At 33.6% G+C, this 20,684-nt stretch overlaps 1 protein-coding gene across 1 annotated transcript; it reads left to right on the top strand.

Annotated features, from left to right (window-relative positions):
- Positions 1-9,381: 9,381 nt before the first annotated feature.
- Positions 9,382-14,105, top strand: LOC308633511 (coatomer subunit beta-like; the record flags this gene model as incomplete). Its single annotated transcript, XM_081266366.1, has 3 exons — positions 9,382-9,566; positions 9,944-10,095; positions 12,522-14,105. 3 exons carry the CDS (start codon positions 9,382-9,384, stop codon positions 13,784-13,786), a joined length of 1,602 nt encoding a protein of 533 aa, XP_081122492.1. The 3' UTR covers positions 13,787-14,105.
- Positions 14,106-20,684: the final 6,579 nt, after the last annotated feature.

Here is a 20,684-nt window from a genome sequence, read left to right on the forward strand (position 1 = left end):
GGCAATCCCTAAAAAACAAATGCCAAATGTCTTCTTTGATATAATGAGAGCAACTAAGAACAGAGCAGGGAGGAAGAGCAGGAGGAAAAGATTAACATTAAACAGAGACATGAGGTGGGAGGGAAAGGGAGAGAAAAGGGAAATTGCATGGAAATGGAAGGAGACCCTCATTGTTATACAAAATTACATATAAGAGGTTGTGAGGGGAATGGGAAAAAAAAAACAAGGAGAGAAATGAATTACAGTAGATGGGGTAGAGAGAGAAGATGGGAGTGGAGGGGCGGGGAGGGGGGATAGTAGAGAATAGGAAAGGTAGCAGAATACAACAGTTACTAATATGGCATTATGTAAAAATGTGGATGTGTAACCGATGTGATTCTGCAATCTGTATTTGGGATAAAAATGGGAGTTCATAACCCACTTGAATCTACTTTGCTAAATTTGTTTATTAGCACTATCAGTCTTTTGGTAGAGCATTTTGAATCTTCTAAGCATAGGATTATATCAACTGAAAACAGTGATGGTTTAACTTCTTCCTTTTTCTATTTTTATCCTTTCTATTTCCTTCTCTTGCCTAATTGTCATCTAGAATTTTTTTCTATTTTAAATAGGCGTCGTGAGAATGGACATTCTTACCTTGTTCCAGATTTTAAATGATATTCTTTTAGTTTTCCACCATTTACTATGAGATTGACTCTGCTGTTTCATATAGCCTTTATGATTTTGAGATTGATTTTTGTTTCTGTCATGAATAGGTGCTGAATTTTGTTGAAGGCTTTCTTTGTACCCATTGAGATTACTAAGTGATTTTCGTTCTTGATTCTCTTGTATGATGAATTTTATTTATTGAATTTCATATGTTAAACCATTCTTGTATCTCTGGAATGAAACCAACCCAGTTATGATATATAATCTAATGATGTTGTTGAATACAATTTACTAATATTTTATTAGGATTTTTGCATCTAAGCTATCAGGGATATTAAGCTGTAGTTTTCTTTCCTTGCTGTGGCCATAACTGGTTTTGCTATGAGTATGATACTGGTTTCACAAAATGGATTTGGAAGTGTTCTATCCCTTTCTATTTTGAGGAATAATTTGAGGAGTATTGGCATTAGTTCTTTTTTAAAGATCCGAGAATTCATCTGATCCTAAGATTTTCTTGGTTGAGAGACTTTTTATTACTGTTTTTAATCTCATTACAACTTACTGGTCTGTTTACATTTTGATGACCTTTTGATTCAACATTGGCAGGTTGTATGTATCTAGAAGTATATCCATTTCTTCTAGGGTTTCCAATTTATTAGAGTGTAAGTTTTCAAAATAGTCCCTAATTATGCTTTGGATTTCTGTGATGCCTATGGTGATTTCTCCTTTTTAAATCTCTAATTATATTAATCTGAATCTTCTCTCTTTTTCTTTTGGTTAATCTGTCTTAGGGCTTTTCAATCTTCTTTGTTTTTTTTTTCAAATAACCTACTTTTGTTTTATTAATCCTTAGTAATTTTTATTCTATTATCAATTTTATTTATTTCAGCTCTGATATTAATTATTTCCATTCTTCTACTCATTTTGAAATGAGTTTGTTGTTCTCTTTAAAGTGTCTTGAGATGTTTCTTTTTTATTAATTTAAAAAAATAAATGATGCAGAATGCATTAAAATTCTTATTACATGTATACAGCACAATTTTTCATATCTTTGGTTGTATATAAAGTATGTTGACACCAATTCGTGTCTTCATACATGTACTTTGGATGATGACGAGATATTTCATTAGGTTGTTTGTTTGGGATCTTTCTGATTTTCTTATGTCGGTACTAATAGCCATAAATTTTCATCTTAGAACTGCTTTCATAGTGTCTCAGAAGTTCTGATGTATTGTTTTACAGTTTTCATTTGACTCTAAGAATTTTTAAATTTCTCCCCTTGTTTCTTCTTACTCATTATTTATTCAAAGGTGTACTGTGCAGTTTCCATATATTTATATAGTTTCTGTGTAGTTTTTAGTGATTTCTAATTTCATCCCATTAGGATCTGATAAGATGCAAGGAATTACATCATTTTTTTTTCTTATTAAGTGTTGCTTTGTGATCTAAAATGTGGTCTATTTCAGAAAAAGTTCCATGAAATGCTGAGAAGAAAGTGTATTCAGCTGTTGTTGCATGAAATATTCTTTAAATGTTTGATAAGTATAGTTGTTTTATAATATTTTTTCAGTTCCAAAGAATCTTTACTGAGTTTGTCTCAGTGATCTTTATGTTGGTAAGATATGTGGGTTGAAATCTCCCAGTATTATTGTAAAGCGTCTATCTAAGGCTTCATTCCAAGTAGAATCTTTTTTTATATAATTAGTTGCACCCACATTGGGGACATAAATATTTACTATAATTGCACCTTCTTGTTAGATTATTCTCTTTACTAGTTTAAAGTGACTTTCTTTGTCTCTTTTGATTAATTTTGGTTTGATGTCAGCTTTCTCAGAGATGAGAGCAGTTACTCCTGCTTGTTTGGGGGCTCCATTCACATGGTATATAAATTTCTATCCTTTCTCTTTCAGCCTGTGGCTGTTTTTGCCTGTAAAGTTAGTCTCTAGTCTCTTACAAGCAAAATATAGTTTGGTATTGTTTATTTAATCCATTATGTCAACCTGTATCTTTTCATTGGAGAGTCAAGACCATTTACATTCAGTGTTATTATAGAGAGATATTTAATAATTTCTGCCATTTTGATTTATTCAAAATGTTTAATTCGGTTCTGTTTCTCACTTGCTTAGCTGCTGCTCTTTAAATGAGATTTGTGAGCTCTGAGGTTTGTTTTGATTTATTCTGTTTGGAGTAATTCTTTCAATAACTTCTGTAGTCCTAGCTTAGTAGTGAGGAATTCTTTTAGTTTCTACTTATCTTGAAAGTTTGTTGTTGATTTAATTTCTACTTAGACTTTGAAGGATGGTTTTGCTGGCTATAGAAATCTTAGTTTACAGTTTTTTGTTTGTTTGTTTGCTTGTTTGGTTTTTTTTTTTTCTTTCAGAACTTGAAACACATGATTCCATGTGCTCCTGAATTTCAGAGTATGAGCTGAAAAGTAATTCTGATTGGCTTCTCTATAAATGTGAACTGAAGTTTTTCTCTTTAGAATTTTAAAATTCTATTCTTTTCCTGTATATTAGACATTTTAATTAGAATGTGTTGTGAAGAGGTTCTCTTTTGGTCTTCTCTATTTGGGGTTCTGAGAATTCATGAATCTGCAAGTCCATCTCATTCTCAAGGTTTAGAAAATATAATGTTACTATTTCCCCAAAGAGGATGTTTATTCCATTAGCATTCATCTCAGGACCCTCCTCAATTCCAGTTCTTCTTAAATTTGGTCTCCTAAGGTTGTAACAGAGTTATTGTATATTTTGATCTGAGTGTTTGTTTTCTTTTCTTTACTGTCCAAATTGTAAGACTGGCCATTTTGTCTGCCAACTCTGAGATCCTGTCTTTAGCATAAGCCACTCTATTAAACCTCCACCTGAATATTTTATTTGATTTATTGTGTCTTTCATTTCCAATATTTATGTTTTGTTCTCTTTAAATATCTGTCTCCTTATTGAATTTCTTATTAATATTCAGTACTGACTTCCCTAATTCATTCAGCTGTTTTCCTAGAATTCACTGATCATTTTTATAACCATTATTTAAAATTCTTTATCTGATATTTCATCCACCTCAGTGTGTTTGGGATCAATTATGGTGAATTATAAACTTTAGGAAGCATTGTGTTACTGTCTCTTTTCATATCTCTTGTATTCCTATGTTGGGTTTTATTCATCAGTTGGGATGGATGTCTCTTCCACTCTTATGTGTGTGTCTTTTTAGGGCACATTCTTGCCAGAGCGTCCTAGAGTGATATACCTTGAGATCCCCTCATAGATGTGGTATCTACAAACTTTGTGTTAATTCTCTAAGTTCTTGATGTAGCTGCAGATGTTCATAAGTGAGACCTAAGGGCCCAACCTAGCCATTTCTGCATAGAGCCTGGTCATTAGTTTTGGGGTTTATCTCTTCTATTTTTTTCTATAAAAGTATAGCTGATGTATCAGTATCATTAATTTCTGTGTGGAACAAGGTTCATTGTCTTTTGTCTGAGTTTCATTCAACAACAGGGTCCCTATCCTGCAAACTTGTAGTGTCCTTTTAGGTTCTCAGCATCTCCCAGAAATGGTGGAAACAACAATAGAAGCAACTAATGCAAAAAATATACAACATTAAAATAGACACCTGGTTCCTATTATGGCCTCTACAACTCGAATTACCACATGAACAAGAATGGTGGGGTTAGCCATTGCTAGTAGCAAAAAATATATATATAAATAACCATGAGTTAGTTCTGGCATTAAAGGAAGCAGCAGGTGTCAACTGTATCATCAACAGCAGTAATAATTGGAACAACATGAAAGGTGAAGGCAGGATTATATAATTTGTTCTAAAATATGCTGAAAACATACTTCATTATGAGAAAAGAAATGCTATAGGAAAGTAAAAGAGAGTTCAAAATATTTGAAATGTGAACAAAAAGAATGTAGAAAATATGTAGCGGGTGATGATTTTAAGGAAGGAGAAAAATTTTAAGAAAAAAAAGTAAAAGGAGAGAAAAAAATTGACTATTAAAACAAGAAGAAAGAAGAGTGAAAAACAAGATAAACAAAACTAAAATAAGCCCAAAACGCTGAATCTCAAAGACAAGGCAAGGGGAAATAGCTACATTTAAAAATTCTAAAAATGAGAGAAAAAGGAGCAGGTAAGTATATGTATATATGTCCTTGAACCAACCAACACAGCAAGAACAACAGAGAGAGAGAAAAAAAAATTAATGGGAGGGGGGATTCTTAATGAAAAATAAAAGAATCATCTCCACTGAGGTGGTGAAAATAGTCACTAAGAATGTATGGTTACTGCCAATGTCCAACTGCCCATCTTTCTGTTTCTTCTTGGGCTCTGTACTGAAAGCATGGGAGGGGAAAAGACAGAGAGAAAGAGAGAGAGAGGCGAGGGGAGGGAGGGAGAAAACAAAGGATGGGAGTTGTCAACTTCTTTCTCTTTATATGTTGCTCACTGATCTCCCAGTGGTCAACCATGATATTAATTCTTGTCCCTATAGCCAATGTGTACATTAAAGAAAAAGCTTAAGGACCCAAAATTTGACAAAAACCTAGGGCAAACCTAGCTTTAGTACTCTTGAAATCCTCATATTATTATCTTCTCTCTTGTTTGGTTTGCTTTTGTAATTTATTCTCAACTTTGCAAACCTGATTAACCTATCATATATCTGTTTATAACATCTGCCCGGTCAAAACTAAAAATTTCAAAAGATTTACTTTCAAAAAATAAATAATTAATGCAAAAGCATTTTTACTCATGGATGTGATATTCTGTGAGCAATTTCAAATTTAATTTATTTCATAATTCAGTGCTTAACTGTTTTCATTTTAAATTTTCTTTGATTATACAAAAATTTTCAAATATAAAATTGTTTTCATAATGAGAAATTCTCAAGAAATCTTTATTACGTGAGACTATCATTTTTTAAAAAAGATTTTTCAACTGATAGTATTATCTTGGTGTGTGCTAAATATTATTTTTATTGAAAACTTTTCTATATTCCAGGAATAATTGGGCATCTCACTGAAACAAGCATTTGACATGCACAGTAGCAGACAAATATTGCATAGCTGAAGTAGTTCTAACTGATTCTATCTAGTGATATGGGCCTGTCACCCACATTGTAAATGGTTGAAATTTTTATTCTCCAAAATAAATACCCAAAACAATACATAAATGACCAGTCAATACGTCTTCAAAAGTGCTTATTCCATATTTTCCTGTCTCTGTGGAAAACAGTAAGCTCAGCCTTATGTGCATGCTGTATATGACAAAAAAAAATCATAAAATTTTCTATAGTGCCAGGAAAAATTGCACAGTAACATATGTCTGTAATCCCAGTGGCTCAGAAGGCTGAGGCAGGAGAATTGTGAGTTCCAAACAGCCTCAGCAACCTAAGCAAGGCCTTAAGCAACTTAGGGAGACCTTGTCTCAAAATATAAAATTGGCAGGGGAGGTAGCTCAGCGGTTAAGAATCCCTGGGTTCAATCCCCAATACAAACAAAAAATAATAATTCAATAGTCTAGATATGTTCCCACAAAAACAATTTACTTACATGGAAATACCACTATCATAGTTCTTTTATTGTTTCTTTACTCCTTTTTTTTCCTCATGGAAAATATTTATATTCACCCTACATGATACTGGTGGAAATACCAATTTATTAATTCAAATATATTTATTTATTGAGTCTTTTGCAATATGGAGACAAGTATACTCAAAATAGACTAAAACTTTTGCTCAAAAGACCTTACATCTAATAGGAAAGACCAAACAAGAATTATTAGTACATTAAAGATGAGAATAAACAGGGAAGATGAATGCAGCATAATATGGATAATTGTAATTTAAAATAAGGTAGTCAGGAAATCACTAAATAACTCACCGAAGGATAGGAAAACTTGTAGATAAGATAATAGTTTCTATAAGTATGAATATAGAGAATTGATTGAAAAGGAACATTCCAGAGTGCCTCACTTTCAAGCTGAAATCTGCATCAAGACTGAGTGAACGAGAATGAATGAGCGTGCATAAATAGTCAGATAATTGTCCATGTCTGGAAGACAACAAGTCTGAAGCCCCGAAGTAAGAGAGTGCTGTGCATTTCAAAAATTGAAAAAAGACAGAAGTGAATGGAGCTATATTCTCAATTGAAGAATACTAGAGCATTCTAGTCTACTAGAGTATTGCCAGAGTAGGTGTCCTTCATTTTCTCTGCCTACAATATGTTTTTCCCCATTACTAGTATGAAAACACATGTACCCTCCCACCAAGTCAATAAATAAATGTATTTTAAAAACAAAATAATAGTAATGAATATGCCCTTTTTTGGTACTTTCTCATTATATAAGCTTCTATATATTGCAGACTGACCATAATAAAATGATTAGCACTATAGACAAAGTTCCAAATTACACAGCCTAAAGAATAAAAATATGATGCTTGAATATATTTTCCTGTGCTTCACTGAAAAAAAACAATTTTAGGAGTTGATAAATCAGCTGTATTTGCTACAAAATGAAAAATAGCTATATAGTGAATAATATATATCTTAGATATATTATGTGTTCAGTTTGAAAGAAGAATATGAATGAAAATGATATTGAACATATTAACAAAATGAGGAAGCTTCCAAGAAATTTAAGAAGTAAAGTCTCTATTAAAACTTTTCGGAAGTATAACTGAAGATTATATTTCTTCAAGTGAATATTATCATATTTTTAAATGCATAAAACTTAGTCTACTTCCTCAAATTTTTATAAGAACTTGATTTATTAATAAACAGAAATATCTTTATGAGAGGTGTCAGATTGTTGAGGAAGAATTTTTTTGACAAGCCAAAAAATGACTAATTTCTCATTCTGAGTTAAATAAATTGGCAGTTCTTTATTATGCTGTCCTTAGAAAGCATGTTATTAAATGAGTCCACTGTAATTACTTCCAAAACTAAACAAAAAAAATCAATCTATCAATTCTAAATAGTAGTCATAGCCTTACTTAAATATTACACTTAAAAACTGTTCTTTAAAATGTCATTGTTTGTGTAAGTATGTGTATAAGTATGTGTTTCTTTGTTTTACTTTTTAGAAGATAGCTGATTTTATTGTATGAACAGCCTGCCATGGAACAAGTGACCTGTTATCACCTTCAGGAAAGGAGTCTGATTCCATGAGGGGCAGTAGTCTAGGAAGTCAACTAGGCAATGGCACAAGACTCCAAGAAGTTTATGGCTCACACAGGCAAGCACTGGATGGAACAACACTTCACACACATAGAGAAGATACAGAGTAACATGAGTTTGAATAGTGGGCATCAGTACTCCATGGCCAGTGGCTATCATCCTGCAGCCACTGTACAGTCATAGTCTTCATCAACCCTCTCAGGCTGCAAGCAAAAGAAGCTGTTCTGTCTCCATAGAAAATGGGTTCAGTAGCAAAATGGCACATGCGCTTAAGCAGAACTAAGCAGCACACACTGAGTTTCAAACTGGGAAAGATATTCCCAGCACAGGCTGTGAGGGCTCAGTATCTCTTGGCAAGCAAGTGTTCCAGGCCTAGGGTTCAGACTTACACAGCTAAGCAGAGGTGGAAAGACTGCATGTGTGTGACTGCCTTTCCCAACACTGGCCATATGGCAAAATCACTTCTTGGCAGGCAGCATTCCAACATGACTCCCAAGACACCTGCCCCCTGGTGTACATGCCCTTGCATAAAGCCCTTCCCTTAAATGAGGTGGAACATGTGACTTGCTTCTAACCTACAGACTGTGAAAATTTGATGTGATTTTTGCAAATGTAATTAAGGCTAATCAGTTGACTTTGAATTCATCTAAAGGGAAAGTCTCCTCATTGGGACTGATGTCAGAATTTCCTGACAGATTCTCCAGCTGGCTTTGAAGAAGCAAACTGCTGTGTTGTGTTGGGAGAGGACCCCCTGGCAGGAATTTGTGAGTAGTATCTAGGGGTTTGATGTGTTAGTCCTATGGTCACAGGAAAGTGCATTCTGCCAAAACCTTTGGGCTTGGAAGAGAACCCTAATTTCTGATGAGATAGTATCACTGACTGTACCCTATTGTCATCTTGTGTGGCTGTGAATCTTGCTAAGGATCTTGCTAAGACATGCCTAACCTTCTGACCCACAGACCCACAAAATTGGTGTTGTTTCAACCTTTGATTTTGTGGTAATTTGCTACAAGAAAAATAAAACTTTCTTCAACTGGGATTTAAGCCTTAGACTTCCAGAAATGGAAAAAAAAATTGAATGTGTTATTTGCTTTACCCACTTTTAATCCCAAATCCTACGCTTGCCCCCCTATACACATATACATATGTCATCAAAATTCTATTTTTAAGTCTTCTCAGGTTTAGAAGCTTTAGTAGCATTTAATTTTTGTTTTTCTCTTTCAATAATTCCAAGTACTTTGCTTATTAGAAAATAGGGGAATAGAATCATTTAATGAAACAAAATGTTCCTATAAATTCAGGTACCTATGACTTCATTTTTCATTCTAATAATGATTAATTGAGCATTTATTTTTATTAATTGTATAAACATGCAATTAATTAAATTAGCTATATTGGATATAGAAAAGATCAATAAGTGGTGAATAAATACTGAATTATTTGTAGGGAGTTTACAAGCAGTTTACAATCATTTTACAAACTATAAGCCTTGCAAACAACAAAAAAAGGAAAGCAAGATTTAAAAAAAAGCATTTTTTTCCAAAGGTGATATGTCTCAATGTCATATTGGACTGCCAGGTTTGATATTGCCCTGCCCCATCTCAGAGGCATCAGCCTTAGCCAAGCAGCACCTCTTCCTCTCAGGAAGGGATTCCAGGTTCATAGACCTTTTGAAGAAGCTCAAAGATGGCAGCAGCAGCCAGACAGTGTCTCTCTTCAGAGTCTGATTTTTAGAACTGTGAAGTCTTTTCTTCTCACTTTTTAAGTTCTTCTCTTTATTACTTTTGTTTCCTTACCACTCAGGATGGTAATTTCTTCCTGCAGTTATGATCTCCACAATGCCTTAGAATTCTTAGTATTTTTACTCGTGTTTCTATTGATCTGTAAGTTTCAAACCCTGCAAATCATTTTTTGGGGAAACAAATTTTTGTTAGGGTTTTGATTTTTTTAGATCCCTGACCATATTCTAAATCTCATCTTTTCTTAAAGGCCTTCCCCCTTGTTTCTTGTTCCTGGCAGGGGTACCTCTTCCCTACTGATGCTCATTAATACCATCTGCTTGGAAGAAAACTGATGCTTTATTGTTTGGTAAATATTTGTTCACATACCCCTTTTCTTAGAGTCGTCTCCTACTTGAGAAGTAATGGGAGTCCCTTGGACCAACAGTCTGGACCAACAGCTCAGAATGGTCTTTACCTGAAAGATGACCACAGAGGTCACACTCCCACTGACACCAAGAAAGGTGGGAAGAACTGGGACTTTGTCTACCAAGGTAAAGGGAACAAATCTCCAGATGATTAGCTTCTAATATTACCAAGGCAAAGGGAACAAATTGTCAGATGATTAGCTTCTAATATTAACAGCAGATCTTTTGGGGCCTCTTATCTGATAATAAAATAAAAATCTTCTCATTTCTCCCACTAGAATAATGCAATGCCCTAATTACTTCTTTTTTAATATGAGAAACTAGGAAGGCAAATTCAAATCATTCACAGTTGATTTAATCCATAAGTTCATTGGTCTTTTTCTAATTTGAAAAAGAATGCCAAGAAAAAAAATCTGTTAGTGAGGAGGACCTGGATCTTTAATCATTGGTCGCATGTTAGTCCTCTGACAATTTTTTTTGTGTGTGTGTGTGTGTGGTTTGTAGAATGGAGAAGTTGGAGAAAAATAGATCTGTAAATAATTTTAAAATCTATACAATGCTTAATTGTCTTATACCCCCCCACAAAGAATTGACTTTTTAAGGTTTCAAGAATATATCTGTTTGATTCCATCTGAATTGTTGGGGTTTGATGCATGTAAAAATTGTATATTTAAAAAAGCACCCCAGGTGATTTTTGTAGTCAAAGTATGGGAAACATGGGAATAAATCAATGAGTTTCTACCTTATGAGAATCATAATAAATTTTTATTTATTTAAGGAAAACTTTCCATGGGCTATGTCCTTAAGATTTTGATTTATTAAATAAAAAATGAAATCTAGACATCTTTTTTAAGCACCATATTCTGATATGTATTTGAGGCTGCAAACTACTGAATGAGTACAGCTGAATTCAGAACTTGGAAACACACTATTGAAAACCTCCTGCCTTCATACCCCTGATAACACAAAGCACAAAGCACATTCTAGGAAGGAATAAGACAGTCATTACATTCTCGACATTGCTTATGTGGTAACTGATAACACTGCTCAAGTAAGGATGTTCAGAAAATTTCTCTAGTTTGGTCAGAGATCTATGGTTTCTCTATGCCCTTCATCCTGAGTCCTAAGCCTCAGAAAATCAAGTAAATATTGTCACAGCCCAACTGATCTCTGAACTCCTCTATTCCTTCCCCCCAGCCTGAAAGTCAAGCACTTATAGAGGAACTCAGATTTAACTAGAGGATTGAAGATATACACTTATCTCCATTCTGTCAATATCCTGTTCAAGAAAGTTAATAGAGTTAATAGAAGGGAAGCTTCTATTCATGGCAATATGATAGATTCAATAGCATGAAAAACTGCAGGTTTAAAAAAATCCAAAAATGCTGAACAAGAATGACATCTTTTTTGTAAAAATATGATTTTCCAAAAGTTAAGAGCAGAACTCTCATAAACACATAAAATGAACTTTCATCAATAATTTATTAACAAACAGTTTGAGGGATGTGGTAAGATGATAGTAGTTCCAACAATATTTGAGGAAGATGGATTTATATATTCCAACAAGAAATATATTTTAAAATAGTATAATATTTACTAGTATTATAAAATTAAAGTAATAAATAGCAATAAATTATATAGTCTGGCATTATCTATTCTACTGAACAGAAATCATTTTTATTGCCATCTGACAAGAATTCTTTTTATTGCATTTGATTTTCTAGAATATAACCTCTGCACTTAGCAAGTTGTAAAATGGTTCAAGCAATAGTAAATAGCATGCCAGACACATATACACAGCCCTAGAGAAAAAGATAATTACTTCTAGGCAATACTCAGTGCTATAATGAAAAAAGTGCCTAATATAGTCCATTTTACAAATTTACAAGTTTTGGATATTTTTTTCCTTTTTCGATCATAAATAATCTTTTGATCATAAATAATCCTCAAAACTTATGAGAACACAAAAGAATGGTCTTATTATATACCATTTATATAGCTATACCAACAGTTAATTAAGATGTTAAATCTCCTCATACTTGTCAGCAAATGAAGAGACATTTGACATTAAGCAACTGCTAGGCCAGAAAATTTACATGTATCTAGAGATTTTATAAGGAATCCAGGATTATGTTTTCAATAGGATTCATTATTTGCTCTTGTATAAAAGGTTAGGCAACCAAGGCCAAAATATACACCTTCATTTCTTTTGAAGTCCTAACATTTGCATGGTTGAAGTTACTTTTCCTGCTGCTTATGTGTCTTGGAACCCCATTAGTCATAGAAGAGGTCAATTTTCTGTGAAAGCTTTGCAAGTAGTGTTTCCCCATATAAAGTACAACACTTGATCCTTAATGACAAGTATATTAAACCAGGTTACTTGAGTGGAACAAATTTAACTTTTAGGGCCTTGATTACTTAATTTGTTGCCCAGTTACATTCTACTAAAAAGGTAGAAAAATTATACCAATTTGAATAAACATTACCAAGAAAATTAAGAATTCTCAGTAAAATATTAATTTTTTGAATTTTGAGTCATCAATAAAAGTCAGATAATAGATTGGATTGCAGACCTCCCCTGAGAGGATTCCTTCTGGATGGAGATTTCTTTGTTGCTGCCTCCCTTGCCACCACTCTGACCAAGATTGCATTGCGCTATGTAGCTTTGGTTCCAGAGAAGAAAAAACAAAATTCTTTTGTTGCTGAGGCTATGTTGCTCATGGCAACTATCCTTCATTTGGGAAAATCCTCTCTTCCTAAGAAGCCAATTACTGATGATGATGCAGACAGAATTTCCCTGTGCCTCAAGGTCTTATCTGAATGTTCACCTTTAATGAACTACATTTTTAATAAGGAATGCAGACAGTCCCTTTCTCAGATGCTATCTGCTAAACTTGAAGAAGAGAAACTATCTCAAAAGAAAGAATCTGAAAAGAGAAATGTGACAGTACAGCCTGATGACCCCATTTCCTTCATGCAACTAACTGCTAAGAATGAAATGAACTGCAAGGAAGATCAGTTTCAGCTGAGTTTGTTGGCAGCAATGGGTAACACACAGAGGAAAGAAGCAGCAGATCCCCTAGCATCTAAACTTAACAAGGTCACCCAGTTGACAGGTTTCTCAGATCCTGTATATGCAGAAGCTTATGTTCATGTCAATCAGTATGATATCGTCCTGGATGTACTTGTCGTGAACCAAACCAGTGATACTTTGCAGAACTGCACATTAGAGTTAGCTACTTTAGGGGATCTGAAACTTGTGGAAAAGCCATCTCCTTTGACTCTTGCTCCTCATGATTTTGCAAATATTAAAGCTAATGTCAAGGTAGCATCAACAGAAAATGGAATAATTTTTGGCAATATAGTTTATGATGTCTCTGGAGCAGCAAGTGACAGAAATTGTGTGGTCCTCAGTGATATCCACATTGACATCATGGACTATATCCAGCCTGCAACTTGCACTGATGCTGAATTCCGTCAGATGTGGGCCGAATTTGAATGGGAAAACAAAGTGACAGTTAACACCAATATGATTGATTTAAATGACTACCTACAGCACATATTAAAGTCAACCAACATGAAGTGCCTCACTCCAGAGAAGGCCCTTTCTGGTTACTGTGGCTTCATGGCAGCCAATCTTTATGCTCGCTCCATATTTGGAGAAGATGCACTTGCAAATGTCAGCATTGAGAAGCCAATTCACCAGGGACCAGATGCTGCTGTTACTGGCCACATAAGAATTCGTGCAAAGAGTCAGGGGATGGCCTTATCTCTTGGAGATAAAATCAACTTGTCTCAGAAGAAAACTAGTATATAAGAATAATCAAAAAGTCCTGGAAGCTTTACAGTTTAAAATTTAGTTATGGGCTTATTGGACTTGAATATCTTTTGTACTCTTTCATGCTTTATGTTATGTAGAATCTGAGTTCATGCTGAATGCATTCCAGCCAATAATTTATAGCCTTCCCTTAAATCAAGATTGAGTTTAAAATTATGGTTTGTCTTTTGTCTTAACAGTTGAATGCTGTCCTCAAAGTATGTGTTTCTCACATGTACCAAGACCATTTTCATAGTACAATAAACAGATTTATTCATAAATTTTTTGTTATTTTATAAATAAATAATTACATAATTTCAAAAAAAGTCAGATAATATTTAAATGCTTTATTTCAGTTTGAAAAAGCAATGGCAGAATTTATAGAAAGTTAAAAAAGAAAGATAAGTCACATGCCCATTTACTCTTTGGAAAATAGATTAAAACAATATCAAAGATCTTTTCAAATTATTAACTTCAGTTATAGTTCTTTAAACAATTTATAAAGTACCATGAAATTAGTTTTCTTGTTGTTGTTGTTGTTGATGATTCTTTGGTCATCACTTAGTTTTGAATCTTTTATATTTCAACTGAGAAGTTTCTTGGAAACCATGAACCAGTCCCTTAGTACAAACTGATAGTTTTCACTGAGGTGTCAACACACAAGTATTACCAAAAACTATTATTTAAATTATCAATTATTAATAATTCTTTCTCAATTTTATTCTGAAGACACAATTTCTACCTTGTAAAGTGTAGCAGAGTTTTCAGGTAAAAATCAGAGGAAGGAAGAACTTCTACCTTGATAAGAAGTTCCTATCTAAAAAGACTTTTCTTTTTAGTGATAGTCTTGACATATCTTCTTAATGAATTTGAGTTTACAAATAGAGAAACAAATAATATAAACAATTGTAATAACAAAAAATTCCTTTCTTGTTTTATTCAAAAGAGAATAGATTTCTATTTCTAAGAACAGAAATCACCAAGTTGTCAGATCACAAACCAAATTTCTAATCATTGTTGCCACTAGTGGCGCAAAGGTCAAAAAAACATGACACAGAATAAAACTTGACCAAGAACTATAGACAAAACCACAAAACTCATAAACTATTAGTCTTCATTGGAAGCCAGCCAAGTAACCAAGAATGGAAATGTTTATGGTTCAATAGTATATGAAGTCTTCTGGTACTTCTTGAACACCATGTTGAATTCCTTTGGCCTGTTTGTCATTTGAGGCATTTTTGGCAGAAAGCTCTAAACACTTGCAATATAATATTTAAACTGCTGAAAACACAACACTGAAATGCATAAAAGTAACACTTTTCAAACAGTTATTTAATAACTCATTAATGCCAGGTGTGATTGTACATGCTTGTAATACCAGTTACTTGGGAGGCTGAGGCAGGAGCACCTCAAGTTCAAGGCCAGCCTCAGCAACTTAGGGAGGGCCTAAGCAATTTAAAGAGATACTGTCTCAAAAAAAAAAATTAAGACGGGCCATCCCATGGGTTTACCCCCAGACCCACAACAAACAAACAAAAACATCATTAACAAGGAATCCTATAAGATTTCAAAACTAATTTAAAGGCATTTGTAAGCAAAGATTTATATATTCCAATAGGAAATTTGTTTTTTTAATGGTATTTTAAGGTTGCTAAATTAGAGATAAAACTTGTAAATATTATTTGATAACCTTTGATGTTAACTTTTTAACAGCAGCAATCATTTTCATGGGCCTGAAATAAGAGATTTTTCATTGTAATAAATCTTCCCTAGTTAACCTATAGTCATGTAGAATTGCAAAATTCCTAATGAATAGCAAAATAAATTAGCTACATAAACCTAGAGACTCAGATATCCTAAGTTCTATAATGAGCAAATCTGTAATAACACTTTTTGACTATTTCCAAAATTTTAATCATTTTTCTTATAATCTTAAATCCAAACTTGAGTTTTCACATCGTAACTGAAAATCTCCAGTGTTCACCAGTTCCAAAATAGTACAGATGATATCTGAGTTTGCTGAGACTGTCATAAGAAGACACCATAGAGGGGATGACTTAACAGAAACTAATCTAAAAGTCCAAGATCAACATGTCAGTCCATTTGGTCTCCTCAGGTCTCTTCCCTTGCCTTGCAGAGAGCTACCTTCTCTCTGTGTGGCCTTTAAACTGTGCTTAAGCATGCCAAGTGTCTCTTCTTCTCTCAAGGATATCAGCCAAAATGGATTAGGGCCCTGTATTTTTTCTCTCATTGAAACTTGATTACAATTTTAAAGCTTTATTTATGAATACAGTAACATTGGAATAAAGGTTCTAACATATGAATTCTGGGGGGACACAATTAAATTCATAACAGGTGGAGTTAAAAGTGATCACTTGATTTGATAGCATTTAACTGTCATAACATCAGAGTGGTTTCTTCTTAAGTTTCCTGGAGAAAAAAAAATTCAAAGCTAGGTATCCAAACAAGACGGAGAGCTGTAATTGAGAATACTGCATATATCCAATGTTCTCAAGCTTTTCCCTGGAGAAAAAAATGGAACACCAAAACCGGGGTGGGGGGGGGGGATCAAAGACAAAATTGAAATTGGCAAAAAAGAGACAGTAAAACTAGGGCCTGGTGGGAATGGGAGGCAACTCCAAAGGGGATGGCAGGATAATCTAGAGTTCAAAGCCAGCTTCAGCAAAAGACAGGCGCTAAGCAACTCAGTAAGATCCTGTCTCTAAATAAAATACAAAATAGGGCTTGGGATGTGGCTCGGTGGTCCAGTGCCCCTGAATTCAATCCCCGGTACCCCTGCCCTCAATCAATCAATCAATCAATCAATCAATAAGATGAGACAGTAAAACTTTATTTGAGACTGAATTATCTTTTCACTCAAAGTCTGTGGTACAGACTTTGCTGTGCAGCAACACTCTCTGTATGAAAAAAAGTGTTCCATATTTGCACTGTCAACACAGCCTTATTTCACAGGGTTCACTATTCATATTTTCATCAGTACAGTTCAGGGAATACTAACCTAATGAAGAGATCTCAGTTTGGGCATGCCATTGGATATAAAGTCAAAACAAAACCTCTCTGGACAGAAATATTCTTAACCCAAATAAATTTTTAATCATATAAACATAAACTGATATCTTCAAACTTCACTCTCAACCCAAATAAATCATTAATCATAAAAACTGATATCTTCAAACTTAAAAGCACAATAGCAATCATTAGCAATACAAACAGCAAAAGTTATAAATTATGATAGAAAGACTTCCAGCTATAATTATCAAACTTAAAGTATAATATAAACTTTAAAATATATTTAAGGAGTAAAAGACGTACTCAAAAAGTTAGAAGGAAATAAAGTAGTATTTTGAAGAATCTTAAAGACTATAACTATATATATGTATATACATATATATACACATATATATTCATTTCTAGTAATAAACAGTATAATATTGAAATTAGAAAGTCAATAGATCAGTTTTAAATAAGTATCGTTATAGATAGACATGGACATAGAAGGAAAGTTCATACTTATAAAAGAGATGTGAAAAACTTAGCCCAGTGAAGCCTACAGAATAAAAAAAAATGAGAAATTATTAAGAAGAGACAGAAAAATGTGGAAGACATAATAAAATTAATATTCATCTCCACTAGAATGCTGAAGAAAAGGGATAAACAATAACTCCAGAAGACATAGCAACTAAGAATTTCTATAATTGTTGTAACGTGTATTCAAATTTGATAAGCACAATAAATCCTGAACAAAATAATTTTTAAAAATTCAGATCTGGATGCATGAGTCTAAAATGAGAACACCAGGGCTGGGAATGTGGCTCAAGCGGTAGCGCGCTTGCTTGGCATGCGTGCGGCCTGGGTTCGATCCTCAGCACCACATGCAAAACAAAGATGTTGTGTCCACCGAGAACTGAAAAATAAATATTAAAATTCTCTCTCTCTCTCTCTCTCTCTCTCTCTCTCTCTCTCTCTCTCTCTCTCTTTCCTCTCTTCTCTCTTTAAAAAAAATAAATAAATAAAATAAAATCAGAACACCAAAGACAACTAAATGAAAACAGCTGGGGAGAAAAGACAGATTACTTACAAAGCAATCCCAATTAGACTGTCAGCAGGTTCCCAAATGTAAGGACACATGCTAGAAAACCGTGACATAGTATCCTCAAAGCTGGAAGGAAATAACTGTCAGAATCAATTTCTGCTTCCTAGAAAAGATCTCATTCAAGTGTGGGAAACTGTAAAGCTTTTACTGTTGATGAGCATCAAAGATATAAAATGTAGAAGACTCATTCTTTGAAATGAAATAGGATATTTTATAATATTACAAAATGATTTTACTAAGAAAACTTACTCTTTAAAAATCACAAGATTAGAGAAACTTTGTTCTTTGAAAATATACCAGGGACTAAACCAGAAGAAAAGAAAAAAAAAAAAAACAGCTTTGAACTGGAGAAGAATGAAATGGTAAAATTATTGAAGCAGTCTTGATTTGGGCATAGGAACCAATTAGCATCTTGACTTGCTTCTGTTGGAAGCTCTCAAACCTGTTCTTACTCAGTATGCATAAGACCTGCATAAAGTTATTCACAAAAAAACGGCATCTTAATGCAGGTCTCTGCAGGGAACATTTCATAAATTCAATTCAGCCTCTCACAACAAGTGATCCATTTGTTTTATCAACAATTACTAGATCAAATTATATAGATTTCCAGATAAATAGTCAAGCAATGGTAATATCAACAAATCTGTGATACAGACTTTGCTGTGCAGCAGCACTCTCTGTATGAAAAAAGTGTTCCATATTTGCACTGACAAAGACAGTAGCCACTAGCCACATGTCTACATGGAGTCTTGAAATATTACCATTGTCAAAAGGAACACAACTTTAGACTTTATTTAACTTTAATTATTTTAAATTTTAATACCCACATGTGACCAGTGGTTGCTATATAAGATAGCTATACACTGTTTTATAGAAGAAAAATATTTCCAAAATGGAGATGTGAAATAAAGAGGAAGACCCTAAATATGTTTAATTAAATCTTTGGCTGCATGTTATCAAAATATTAATATGGATGCTAAAAATGGTAGGCAAAATGACAGAAAATCATAACAAAAATTGAATCTAGTTCAAATGGCTAATGCTCAGAGACTCATAAATATTTTGAAATAGAGATACTGGTTAAATTTATACTTTGTTAATGCATGCATTCTCTCTCCCCACCAGCACCCCAGCCCACACACATGCATTAATACTTCTGTATTTCCAAGGAATAGAAGGAAAATGGAAAAACATCAGCATCAACCTAGTCAAATATGACAAATGTGGGTGAAAATAAGTTCAGATTTCAAAATTCTGTTCCTCTTTATTTTGCAAAAGATAATTTATTACAATGCAAAAAATATCCCCTTTGGATTTCTCTAAACAAAATTTGAACCAAATTGCCTTTTATCCTGTTTTCCTCTTCTCTCTAATAATGAATGAACACAATTGATCCTCTCAAAGCCTTTCCTCTGATCTTTATAAATATGTATATATGTGTATGTATACACACACACACACACACACACACACACACACACACACATACACACATTTTTTTTAATTGCAATACTGGGATCAAACTCAAAACTTCTCACATGCTAGGCAAGTTCTTTGCCACTGAGTTACACCCCAACCCCTCTCTGATCTTAATCTTTCATTCAGGTAAATCTGAAAATTCAATTGTCCTTTTAACTTAAATTCTTTCAAAATAGGAAAAGTCTCTTAGAGTTGGTTTAAAATCTAAGTCTAAATTGAGATCCATTGTAAATTCTTTCCACCGATTAGATACAGCATACATAAATAAAAAGAATGACTTAAACTAAGTTTAAAAACATACAGTCCAGGACTGTGGAATTTATATCTGTTGGTTTGCATGTTGTTAGGAACTTCAGATTATAAATAGGGGGTGGGGGTTGAAAAGGCTGATAGAATAAATGCTGAGGGTGACCTGCAAGACTATGTGGGCAAATTCTGTAGGGTATCAGAGATATTTAGATAAACTATGGGGTTTTGAAAAAAATGTTTTGAAATCTTTCCTTGCAATTTCATTACACCCAAATCCAGTCCTAAAGCAAAGAGAATATTAATCCTTTGCAAACATTATAAAGAATTCTTCAATGCTTTAAGGTAAGATTCAAAAGTAGTTCTCAACTCTGATGTGGCCATGACTTTATTCTCACTTTGTGTGAATGGCCTTAACCAGAAATAGGGTATTCAATAGAGCAGCAAGGAGAACCCATTGCTGAAAACAGAATACTTTGCTGGATTATGAATGGGTCTTAAAATAGAAGCAGAATATGATCCAAAATAAACTGATGGCTTTAGAGATAAAATATATTATGTACTCCTGTTCAGGTAAAAGTTATCAGTGGAGGAAAACTCTTGAAGACATCTATAGAGATTGTCGGGAAACCAAATTGAAAAAAAAAATGTCTACATTAGTTATAAAAGGAATGTGGGGAGAAATGGAAAAAAGTAAGTAGATAATAAGATTTTCCAACAAAAGGAGGGGGGGGAGTACTCAATTTTTTCAATTGACTCTTCAAAACTTTGTAAACTTTTTTGACCCAAATTTGTTTTTCAGTACTTACCTGAAGCCTTTGATCCATCATATAACTTTTCCAAAATTGCCTATGTAACAATAATTATAATTTGGTGTTTTCTGATGTTTTAACCCATGATAGTCACCCACCAACTTTTTACAAAGTTTCTTTGTGAAATCTGCTAATGTAGATGGAGTGTACTAGAACCTGCTTGAAGCATCTTATGAGAGCTGATTGTGCATAGCCACATTCCACATTCAGTGACATCATGTTACTAAAATGAAATTGAGTATGATTC

This window comes from Spermophilus citellus (assembly GCF_964194105.1).
Source record: "Spermophilus citellus genome assembly, chromosome: 14".
NCBI classification, from domain to species: domain Eukaryota; kingdom Metazoa; phylum Chordata; class Mammalia; order Rodentia; family Sciuridae; genus Spermophilus; species Spermophilus citellus.